Below are 12,294 nucleotides of genomic sequence, written 5' to 3'. Positions count from 1 at the left end.
GAAATAAGCCATCCTGACAGTTCTGGAGAAATCTTCTTTCATGACAGATTTCCCACAGTGACAAAAAAGGGCTTTCTCAAACTGTGTTTTAAGTGTGGAAATGACAGTTCTGCTTCCCTGACCTATTTAAATGCTTGATTTATGTCATGGATATTTGCTTATAATGACCTGCTCTGAAGTCTTTCCACACGGGTCATTTCCTTAGCGTCAAGTATTTTTCAGTTGTTAAGAATTCCACTGCTAGTCAATCTGATGAGCTAGAAGCTGAAAGTTTCCATTGTTATAAGCTATCTTGTCCACCAGGAAGCATTTTGAGTGTGAATACAAAGACAGCGTATTAAGTCAAGACTGAAAGGCTGTTTTGTTGAAGTATTTGAAATATTTAATAAAAGCACATATCCAACAGTTCAAGTACAGCTAATCACCAGGATGTATTTACAGTCTGTTTCAAGTAGGTGGTTATGTTAACACAGGAAGGCTACAGTCTGATGTTTGCACTGCTGGACTAAGAATATCTAACACCATTCCTATTCTGGTAACACTCCAGTTCAAAGCCCCCAGGTGGAATCAGTAGTGCTTAAATTACCTTAAAATTTTTGATATGGACTCTGATCATATTTACTTCCCTCTGACGCCTGCAAAGTAGTGCTCAAACCCTCTTATGTGCATGATGCACAAAACAAACAATGCTCTTCAGGAACTAAAACACTCTGGTGAAAAGAAAAATGGTAAGGCATGCTTATTTCATGTGATTTGGTGATTAAAGGTCAGGAGAAAAGCATCATTACCTTAGAGATCTGGACAATGAGATCTATCTCTGAATCAGCCATTTCTGATATACATTTTGCTACACTGACATACATCTCCAGTTCACCCCTCTGGAAACAGAAAAGTAAATGAATGTTTGGATGCATACTACCAGGTTTCTCCTTCACTAAAACCAGTGAGTCTGGGAACTTTATTAATGATCATGATGACAAAAATGAGGCTAGAGACTGGATTAAACATTTATTCTGTTTTACACATTCTGTATATGCTGGAGACTTCAATGCATTTAATAATTAGGGAAAAGTGATAGTTTATTTATTTTCAGTTGTCATTCCTGGGAGATATTTTCTCTAGCTAAATCATTCTACGCATCTCTATGAGAAGCTGAATCTTATGGTGAAAGAGAAACACCTCAGATTGTTCTATGCTTCTGTTTCAGTAACATTTATTTCAATGCTAGTACTATATTTTTCCATTACCAAATCATTTAAGATAGCAAAATGTACATTAACTTGGTTTCACAACTTAGTCATATCCTAAAGAATATGCAAAAGTAACTTCAATTGATATTATGTAGGAATCTTAACTGCTCTCACCAAATACTCCACAATCTAATTCATGTTTCAAATCTGATGGGTCATTGCAAAAAGACGGGATTTAACATCAGTAAAAATTACTAGTTACAAAGTTCCTACACCTCACATTTACTACTTACCTGAATCTCATTTGGCAAGAGCTTGAATATTTTCTCAACAGCCTGGCAAAGAAAGCTCCAGCAATACTGGGCAGGGTTTGGAATTTTCATTGCCTGCATGAGTCCCTGTAAAACACACTGGCAAATTTCTGTTTCTTTTGTGCGGCCCTTCATTTCAAATTGTTGTATTAGAAACACCTCTGTAAAAGACTGTAGTTTGTCTTCTGCAACATGTTTCATCCACAGGGGCAGGGACTCAAGAAGGTATTTCTGGGTTTTCATCTGAAAAGCAAATACAAGATATGAGGGGCATAAATTTGCCATAATTCCCAGATTAAGTGTCTTCATTATGTTTAGGTCTTTCTGTTTAGCCTGAATACCTGGATTGTTTTCCTCTTCAGTGGTATTCCACAACATACAAGCAATTTACAAATGGTGAGGTATTACTTGTCATTTAACAGACTGAAACAAAGTTTTAAATTGCTTTGAAGTAGCCAGTGATTTTCTTTTCCATTTGATATAAATCAGTATGTTTCACGTACTCCAATAATTATCTCTGGTACTAAAATTTTTGCTTAGTTTCACATTCTAACTCTATACTGGCCTGAATCCACTATTCTTAAAAAGCGTGAAATTGTAAAAACAAACAAAAAACCAGCTCAAATACTACTTCAAAAAAGTACTCTTAATCTAGTTAAATCAAACCTGTTCCATAAATACTTCTAATTTTGTCTTTCCTCTTTTGATGAACTGCTTGAATTAAAAAGTGTTCAAATATAGCAATGTTCTGTTTTCCTTAAAAATTGAGGAACTCCCTTCCAATGAACCCTACCTCAGTAAATAACATGTTTTTGTACTGAAAAGAAAAGTGTGATTTTGCTGTATGCTGCCCACTGCATCCCTAAATAAATCATACAGACCATGAGGCTGGGCAGCTAAGGACGGAAGTATAGTACTCCTAGCACCACTAATATTACTATTTAGTGAGAAAAAAATGAGCAATTATATTGAAGAAATAAAAAAAATAATACACTCTGTGGCTAAGTCCACTTTGTGACCTCAAAATCTCATTGTACTGAGAAACTGGGGCACAGAAATCTAGTATTTTATTTCTTGCCACCTCATCAAATGTCTATCTTAAAATAGCTACCAGGTGTTTAAATACCTGTGAAGATTAATAAATTAAAAATTACAAGATACCCCTTGAAGAACTGGAAAAGATCACAAAAATCTAGAATGGATTTTCTGAGTATTGTCCTGGAGCTACTCCTCAACTAGTATAAAAAGACAGAGCTGTACAGCCAAGTGCACTGTGGCATTCAGGGAGATTTAACAAACCATATCATGGAACTCATGTTGAACCTCCATGAAAAGAACTGCATTGTAGGGAGGATAAGCTCCAACTTGATTCTACTCTAAGTGTTTCTGTTGACTATCTACAAAATTAAGGTAAAGTTTTCTAGAAGTAACACCTTTTACTGGATTAAGAGATTCTGCTGGAAGAAGCAGGTAAACTTTTTGACAAATAGGTAGATCTTTTCTACAAGTCTATCAGCTGGTATAAATAAAATAAAAGACAATTGTGCTCCCTACATGCCGTGCCTTCTTACATCTCTAGGTTTATCAGAGATGCAGTAGGAAACAAGAGAGAAAAAAGGTCTTAAGAGATCTGAGTAGATCTAAATAAAAACAATGCAGAACATCTTAATTCTAGCTTGTATTTCAAGGTCCCACAAGAGCCTCTGAGAGAGACTTAAAGAGCTTCTTCAAGAGACTGGAAGTCTATTACCGTAAATATTTGCTAAATAATATTTCTGCATAATTCTGAACCCAGAAGTCATTTTCTAGTAAGACATTCTAAACTTCAGTACTGTCTGAACTGAGGTCCCACAGATTTTTCTGACATACATACACTGAGACTGTAGACAAGGGGAGGTGCCACCCACATCCCCAAAAGCATGGCAGCATTTTGAGATGACTGGGCTTGTGTCACAGCCAGTTCAAGGCAAAGGTGTTTTACCTCATCACCTAAAACAGAAGAAACATACAGAAGTTTGGAAATAGATTGTCTATACTTTAAATTTATTCTCAATTCATAAAATAAAGTTATTGTTCTACTTGAGCACTATATTAAACTTTGCATATGTTTCACAAATCCTGAAATGTCTTGCTAAGAGTTCACATAAGTTCACCCAATAAGAGAAATATGGAAATGGCAAGAAAATGAGAACTTAAATATATACATATACAGATATATATATATATATATATATATATATATATTAGCAACAAGTTTTAATCTACAGACAGAGAAATGAGTCAGTTTTCCTTCCTGTTAAATGTAGGAGTAATTAGCATTGGTTTGCATGCTTATGGTCTTCCATATACTACACGTTCATATAAAATATCAAAGAACAGTCACTGTTATTTCTGGTGGTGCTTGCTTGCAGTATTCTTCAGGTCAACATGTGGGAAGACCTTACAGTGTATAAAGGTTATGATGGTTATAAAATCCTTCTTAGCGGTTTCTCTTTATAGTCCTTGTAATAACTAGTGCGGACTCTTCTTAACAGAGTAACTAATCAGCTTAATACAATAATTAGTCATAAACACGTTGAGGTCTTTTGAACAGCATTGCTTTCATGCAGATCATGACTGTTACAGCAATAGAAGAACAAATAATGTAAGTATTATATCGGCATTGAACTCCTCAGACAGATTATTACTACTTGTCAGTATAAAACTTAAATAAGTGCTTTGCTAATCAAAACATTCTTTCAATAATGAAAGTAGTCATCTATATATATATATATATATGACTTTTACACAGTTCAATAACAGTGCATGAGCAAGGCAAATAATTCAAGAATCAAACATCAGGCTCTCTAACAAACCATGAACTAGATGTTAAGTCATTTGCAGAACTCTGAAAGGGTGAAATTGTTACAATATACTATGGTAATCAATTCAAAACTCTCTCACTAGCTTGGATTAATAAATCACAGATTATGATTTAATTATGACCATTCCCTTCAGAGCACTATTAAATACCAAACTGATACTACATAAGGCACATTATATAGTTCACGACTAACTACTGCAATAAACCTTGTAAGACGGGAAAGCAATCTCGTCTTCAATATGTTTACAGATGAATATATCTTCACAGTTTTTTTTTTTAAATATATGTTCATGAATTCGCAGGCATGAATAACAGTGAGCTAGAGAATCTGAGAGTGTATTTTTCATATAAATATTTGTGACATATCTGTCCCAGAATAACTGTGTTAGTTTCACCTGTCTAGGCTGACAGTTAGGTCATAATACAACTGTTCTGCATTATGCTTTCTAGAATGACATGAATATTGCACAAAGCCTATTTCTGCATGCATATATAACGTGAAACAGTGCAACTTCCCCAGCAATATGGAGGAGCAGTCAAGAGAAATTACATACAAAAACAGACTACAACGCTGTCTAAACTTAATAAAACATCGCCACAAAAATGATGTAGTGTTTCCTCTGGAATTCCCCTGATTTACAAAAGTTAGACTTCCAAGTAAAAAAACAGGAATAAAAAAATTCCCCATGCATTTATAAAGTTTCAGCTATTCATAATGTCGCATACAAATTTGCATCAGCATGGACTACACAGGTTGGTATAGGAAATTCTTTAACATTTTCACAAAAGGTTCCACAATCAATCGCAATAATACAAAATAAAACAGAAGATCCAGCACAATTATCAGCAGAAGTATTTAGCATGTTGCCAAGTCTTTCTAGATCTAGCACATATTTGTTCCTCATAAGACAGTTGAATGATTTCTAGTGCTTTTAGAAGCATTTTGAATATGTAAAATAACTATCAAAAATAAATAAGAACAACCTTCCATTTTCCAGGCCATATAGCACATCAATTCAAATGCAGCAGCACTTGCCCAGTCCAGTTGTAAATAATAAAATAATATGTAATTACAATTACATAAAATAAGAGAAATAAAACTCAGCAGAATAAAACAAGGGAATTCAGAACTTTCCATAGTAGGTGTTTTTTTTAAGTAAATGGGCTTGAAGCTCAAAGTCATTTTTATCAACCAAAAATGGCACTGACAGATATCCTCAGCAGAAAAATATACACAAGCTGTCCAAGCCCATACTTCAAAACCAAAGCTACTCTCTGACATGAAGAAAAAGTGTTCCTAGATGCACAGAAATCAGGGATGTGACAGAAAAAAGGGATATGATTTCCTCTGTTACTCAGTGTAATTTAGTAGACACTGTATTTCAGACTAGTGGTAACTCAAGGAACTACAGAACAGTTTAAACTTGCGATAAAGCTGCCTTCCAACACAGACACTGGAGCTGTGCTTAATGGTGAAAGTAAGATATAATTAATTTCCAGTTTTGTGACACACTCTTCTCACTATCACAGTCCAAATCCACCACTGTTCTAGGGCACTGCTCCAAAACTCTTAGTTTTGATCTTCGCTAACCTGTTCTTTGATTAAAGCAACCTCTGTCCACACTCTGCTTGAAATTATATGTTTGTGAATATTAGAAACTTGGCCTTCAAAGCTGCAGTTTATGAAATTGATGTTAGTAAAGTCATCTTGTGACAAGTGCAAGACTTAACAAAAAATTATAAAGCTTACCAAAGTTTAGCCTCATCAATGGTGAAAGAACAGATGCCCAGTTTACAGGTGGATACTGATGACTTTCTCCAACTATTGCAATGGGCGCCAGTGCTACTTTCAACAGCTGAGCTGGAACAGATTCAGGGCCTGCAAGAAAATACTCAGTTTCAGTCAAAACTTTATACACATGTATTTGTTAAGCCTCTTAGAAAAAAAAGTGAATATAGTTTATCAATTCACACTGCACTGAAGACCAAACTGTAGCGATGAACTACAGTGTTATAAAATTACAGAGGGGAGAAAAAAACAACCACATAACCAATAGCTATCTGAGAATTAGCTGTCTCTTGCTTGTAATCATCAGCTGTATTTTTAACATTAATAACCTGCCAAAGGCGGCTTTTGTTACTGAGAATCAGAAGCTTTCTGTTTTCTTCCCCGTCTTGACCAATTTATGAGTTAATAACAGATATTCCTCATCTAGTAGGGAACTATGTTTGCATTTTCTTAGTAAGAGAACAGCCAAATTTACTGATACTGTTCTTATGTCCCATGCTGGAGGTGTAGGCCACAAAAAATGTCAAATACATACTAACCTTTACTACATACTATATTATTTAAAGATGGGGAATTAACTCAGTAAAAGTCCTCCATGAAAGCAAAGCAATCTCTACCTCCAATAAAAGCAAGATGTACTTAATAAAAAGCAGTGAGTTCGCTTAGCTCTGCACAACAGTAACCTCTACTGCTTTACCTCCTGCAAGATTATAATCCAAGGCAGCTCTCTTTTGCTAGCACACCTCACATAAGAGTATACTTTCTTCAGTTTCCTTTGTATTATCACACATAGCACTAACCCACTTGAATACCAGACCATTACATAGAGTCTTAACCCAGAATTGGATACAGGACAGAAGAAAGCTTCCCTGATGACAAAGTATTCCCAAAGAACCATGTTAACACTTAAAGTGATTTGACTTTCATTCCCACAAAGGATATAAGTCATTTCCCAGAGGAAAGGGAAAACATCTAAGAAGCCAGAAAAAATCATCACAGAAAATGACAATTCTCTTAGTCTTTAAAATTTAATTCCATCTTGTGTTTTAAAAGAATTTCTGTAGAAAATTTTAGAGATATGACTGCATTTGTAAAGCTCAAATTAGTATCTAGAAAAGTTCTCTTAGCAAATAAAAGCAGGATATTAGGCTCACCTTTTAAAGCCATAATACATTTTCTGGACATAAAAGTTCGATCCTTCTTACCTTTTTTTCCACTTTCAATGGCAAAATCAATGGCTGCCCTGATAAAGCTGTTTTCAGGCAAGTAGCTAAAATCCGGAGGAACTGTGAAGACAAAAAGACTCTTTATATACTAAAATGTGCCAGCAGAAATTATAACTTCCAGCTGCCATGTAAATTCAAAGGCCAAATTGAGCTTTATTTGAGCTAAGTCTGCATGTGATTCAATGCAATTAGACCAAAAGATTATTGATAGATGCATTGGCCTTTCTGTTCTTAAGGTAAGTTAAATGCCAGCGTTGGTGAGAGATGTCAGCTCTGAAAAACAAATTCAATGACCTACTGAAAAGCTGGGGTAAGAATTTCCTTGAAATGCATCAGACACTAAGTCGGGCTCTAAAATAGAGTTTCAAAAGCTTAGTAAGCTTAATACAACAAAAAACATTCCACATCTATCTATCCTCAGACCCTTGTGTCATACCATACAGAAATAGAAAACCTAAGATTTATTTATTTTGCTGATGAGGATGCTTATTTATACTTCATGTTATTGGTTCTCAGCTTGGTTCACACTGAAGTGAACAGCTTCCAATTCATTAGTTCCCTCCTTTGGTAGTTCATCACTGTTGTAATTCTACTTTTCTTTCACCTATTGGATATTGAAACAGCACCAGAAGATAATAACATATTGACAGAATACAAATTTCTGTGTTAATCACAGTTAACTGCATGAAAAGGGCACAGAACACCAGTTTTCAACATCAGCTAGAGACCCCTACTAGGAAAATACTCATTTGAAAAATTAGCTTTTCCTTATTGTTATGGACTATTTTTTAAGTGTTAGCTTTTTTATAAAGTAAGATGTACTTGATTACCTCTTAATCTAAGAAAACAAGGTACTTGGTTACATATTAATCTTGCTAAAACAAGGAGTAATTAATCAGCACTCAGGGCATAGAATGCATAATGCAGACAACATACCTGTCACATGCAATGCAAAACTTCTTTACAATTTATTCTAGGTGTTTTAAGCAGAGTACAGACAGAAGCAATAAATGAGGTTGGCCAGAACAATTGAGTAGCTTACTTTGATACTGCAAGTAAAAACAGATTGCCAGTGTGTTGAGGGCATCCTGTTCAGCACACTGATTCCTGCTGTATGTTCCAGCCTTTAGGGGCACATAACACCATGAGGTCTCTGATCCAAAATCTGTTGTGTCATTTAATAGGGCTACAGTGTCTAGACTGCAAGTGTCTGATGTGTCCCTTGCTATCTTTTTAGTTAGATGTTATTGCTATATGCTCTTTAGGTAACAATATTAAAGCATCTTACCAGATGCCCTGCTCTGGGTAGAAGACAAACAGGACATATGAAGGTGTCCCAGAAGTCCTGCTGCATTTGTCTGAAGGCCAATCTGCCCTGAGAAACTGATTATCTGTTGAGACAATGAATCAATACTTAGTCAGATTTCTCTATGTTGCCTCAGTTAACCTGGACACAGACATCACATTGTTTCTTTAAACAGAATTGGTCTGTTTGTGCAAGGTGTCAAAAAACCCTACTGCATTATCCAAAGAAGAAAACAAGATACTACCTCCTTACCTGTGTAAGGGTTCTGATGACTTCATTGAGCTTACTTTGAAACTGGGAGGACTGGATACTCTCAGATTTCAGCTACCAGAGGAAAAGCAAGGATAAAAAAAAGATGTGAATTTCATAAGGGAAGAAAAACAAAACAGAATGGATACTGAAAATACATTATATTGGCCTTTTTGTGGGGAAATAGAGAAGAGAAGAAAACCTACACAGGAGTAAACTTATTCCCAGTGACACTGCATGTGGGCTATATGATGGGAAAACAGAACAGACTCCATCCTACACACTGTAATCCATCCCACTTTGTTCACACCCAACACAGCTCAGTATTGTGTAAATGGAATGCTCTGGTAGATGGCCACTCCTGTATGGATGCAGGAGAAATCATTGTATTGTTATTACAAAAGCCGGTTGAAGAAACTCTCAAAGACACAATTCTGGGGTTTTAGAAAGCAGGCTTTTTTTTCTTTTTCCTTTTTTTTTTTTTTTTTTTTTTTATTGCAGCACTGGATGCACTGGGGATAGTTCCTCCTAGAGTGCATACCTGGCTCAGAAACTCCTGAACATACATGGCAGGTGTTAAGCATGCAGAAGTTTTCCTGAGGGTCATATACATATTCAATACTTTACCCCAAAATCATTTACGTAGTGTCTGCCCCTTCAGACATGTGCTGTTAAATGGGTCAGCGGTCTTTAGAGGTCTTTGAGACCCACTGTGGGTCATTTTCTTGATGTCCTCTAGTTGAACTCTCCCTTAATGCATGTGCAGTGTGGGTCACCCCACATCTCCTTTTCATCAAAGGTTCATCTCCTTTTCCCAGTTACATGGTCCTAAACTAGTCTTAGTGGATTTTAACCACAAAGCTCAGCAAGGCCTAAGGCTTCTTATCTATTTGTGCATACACAAAGCTCACGGTTTTCTTAACATTTTTATGCATACCAACATTTCAAAGTTGCTCAAGTAAACACAATTTAAGCACTACAGAGACACAGTGCAGCCTTTGTTCAAGGCATCACGATCTTGCCTTCTTGTCAGATTTCTAGGAGAGCTATAAAAATATCATCTGCTTGCATGTTCTCACCTGTATTATGCCTCCTTCAGAACCAACCAGTGCAACCAGCCCATTGACAGCTGCCAGACGCTGCATTGTTGGAGAACCCTGGAAATATAGTTCAGGATCAGTGAATCATTGGGACCACACAGCACTACAGTTGCATTTGTAGCACAACAGACGTTTCACTTAAACAAAAAGGCTTTTCTTTCAACTTAAATATCACAATTATTATCACATTTATACCCTCCATCCCAACAACCTCTTCAGGTCAAACTCCAGCATGATGGAGAACTATATTCTATCTCCTGCTGAATAAAAGAGACCTTGCTGAATACGGCGACCTTCTCCCCCTCCTTCCCCCAATCTAAAATTATCACACATTTCTTACAAAACACTTTCTTCTGTCACAGTCTGTATTCCACTAAATATGCCAATGTGATTCAACTCTAAAATACTTTTTGATATTCACCCACCTTACTGCTTTTTGTTTAGAGTTTGCTTTCAAAAACACAAATGTTTTAATGAGATAAATTAAAATTACTGACACAGAACGGCAAGCAGAGCATATGGATACATCTTACTCCCCCCACTACTCAGTAACAGCACCAATGATGAGTGGTGCCTTCAGTCAACCCAGAACTGTTCAGCTACACCTAATGCTGTTAATTCAATCTAAAAACCTCACTGTAGTCACTGCATTCCTTCACTATAGATACAGCAATTACTGTAACATAGAAACAGTAAAAATAGTACTGACTATAAATAATAGTACTATAAAAATAGTACTGGCAATTTATTACTTCTAAAACAACAGTTTAGGAGAGTAAATTTAAAACAGCTGAGACACTATAATCACCATTCTGATAGTCCATTTTTTGTTAACTAGTACCTAGTTTCACAAGGTATCTTTATTTAATAACCTGTATTTTATCCTTGGATGTTGTTCCAAATTAGTAAAAATGTACCAATCTCCAATTACAGAATGGCTTGGGTTGGAAGGAACTTTAAAGGCCATCTAGTTCTAACATGCTGTCATGGGCAGGGATGCTGCATCCACAGCTTCTCTGGGCAACCTATCCCAGTGCCTCACCACCCTCACAGTGAAGAATTTCCCCTCTTTTAGTTTAAAACCATTCCCCCTTGTCCTGTCATTTACCTGACCAAGCAAAAAATTGCCCTCTGTCTTTTTAATAAGCCTCTTATAAGTATTGAAAGCCAAAGTAAGATCTCTCCCTGGAGCCTCCTCTTCTTCAGGCTGAATATCCCCAGCTCTCTCAGACTTTCTTAATAGGAGAAAGATTTCAGAAATCTCCAAGATCTCATGGAAAAAAGCACTTCCCATAAAGCAAACAGGTAGAAGTGAAACAGGGCTTTTCTTCTGTAGTGAACAGCCTAACGACATATTTTTGCTTCCAAATATCAACGGAATAGCATATCTATATTCAAACCTAACTTTTCCTAGCATTGGTCCAGCAGAAGTGAGGCAAATTATGCCCCTACCGTTAAAATCACCCCAAAACCCTAGGATGCAAATGCAAACTCCTTTACCTCTGCAATCAAAGTTTTTATCCAGGCTGGCATTAGTTTGTTACGCAGATCTTCAGCTTTCCCGTGACCACAAACTGACAAACCGTGAACAATTGTACCTAGAGCTAAAGCAAAAGCGGATGTCTGTAAGGTGAGAAAGACACATATTAAAAAAAACAGATCTTCCAAAGAATTCTGTATTCTTTTCAATGTTTGCTACTGAAATACTGCTTAAGTATTTATTATTCCTTATAGGAATCACAGACGAATCATAGAAGTCTCATCATTGCCTAGAACACCAGAGGTTCCTTATTTCAAGTGTTTTCTCCTGTCAGGTGATACAGGATTTTCTGAGATTAGATACTGATCTTTGGCACATAGTTTGCTCTGGAACCTTTATTCTAGAGCACACTTTCTGATACAAAGATGAAAAGGAGCTACAGAAATAGTTTGTTTTGACTTATTTTACAAATGAACATAACTAAACAGCTGATTAGTGTAATACCAGGCTTTAACTCTAAACATTTTTTCTTTTTCCTTTTTTCCTTTTCTGGCAAACATTTAACAAAAACAAAAACAAACAAACAAAACGAACAAGTACTGGAATAAAGAGATTATTCTGTGCATTTTTAGAGGGTAACTCTAGAACACTGGGGGATAAAGGAGACACCTGGAAGAGGTTGTGGTTATGGTTATGATGCACTGTCTGGAGATTTAAGGGAAGGCAAAAAAATCAGTAGAGCACAGAAGATACATTAACCTATCAAGAAAAATTATTTAA

At 36.1% G+C, this 12,294-nt stretch overlaps 1 protein-coding gene across 3 annotated transcripts in view; it reads right to left on the bottom strand.

The window, feature by feature from the left end:
• Window positions 1-12,294, bottom strand: part of FOCAD (focadhesin) — a 109,797-nt gene that overhangs the window by 6,049 nt on the left and 91,454 nt on the right. For all 3 annotated transcript variants that reach the window (XM_035309408.1, XM_035309407.1, XM_035309409.1), the window contains 9 exons: window positions 11,535-11,657; window positions 10,014-10,091; window positions 8,938-9,009; window positions 8,668-8,770; window positions 7,359-7,439; window positions 6,115-6,243; window positions 3,375-3,490; window positions 1,484-1,744; window positions 789-878 (listed from right to left, as the gene is read on the bottom strand). In XM_035309408.1, coding sequence (XP_035165299.1) covers window positions 789-878; window positions 1,484-1,744; window positions 3,375-3,490; window positions 6,115-6,243; window positions 7,359-7,439; window positions 8,668-8,770; window positions 8,938-9,009; window positions 10,014-10,091; window positions 11,535-11,657 — 1,053 coding nt within the window. The remainder of the gene's footprint in view (window positions 1-788; window positions 879-1,483; window positions 1,745-3,374; window positions 3,491-6,114; window positions 6,244-7,358; window positions 7,440-8,667; window positions 8,771-8,937; window positions 9,010-10,013; window positions 10,092-11,534; window positions 11,658-12,294) is intronic.

This window comes from Oxyura jamaicensis, chromosome Z (assembly GCF_011077185.1).
Source record: "Oxyura jamaicensis isolate SHBP4307 breed ruddy duck chromosome Z, BPBGC_Ojam_1.0, whole genome shotgun sequence".
NCBI lineage: Eukaryota > Metazoa > Chordata > Aves > Anseriformes > Anatidae > Oxyura > Oxyura jamaicensis.
This window is presented reverse-complemented; position numbering and strand designations above follow the sequence as displayed.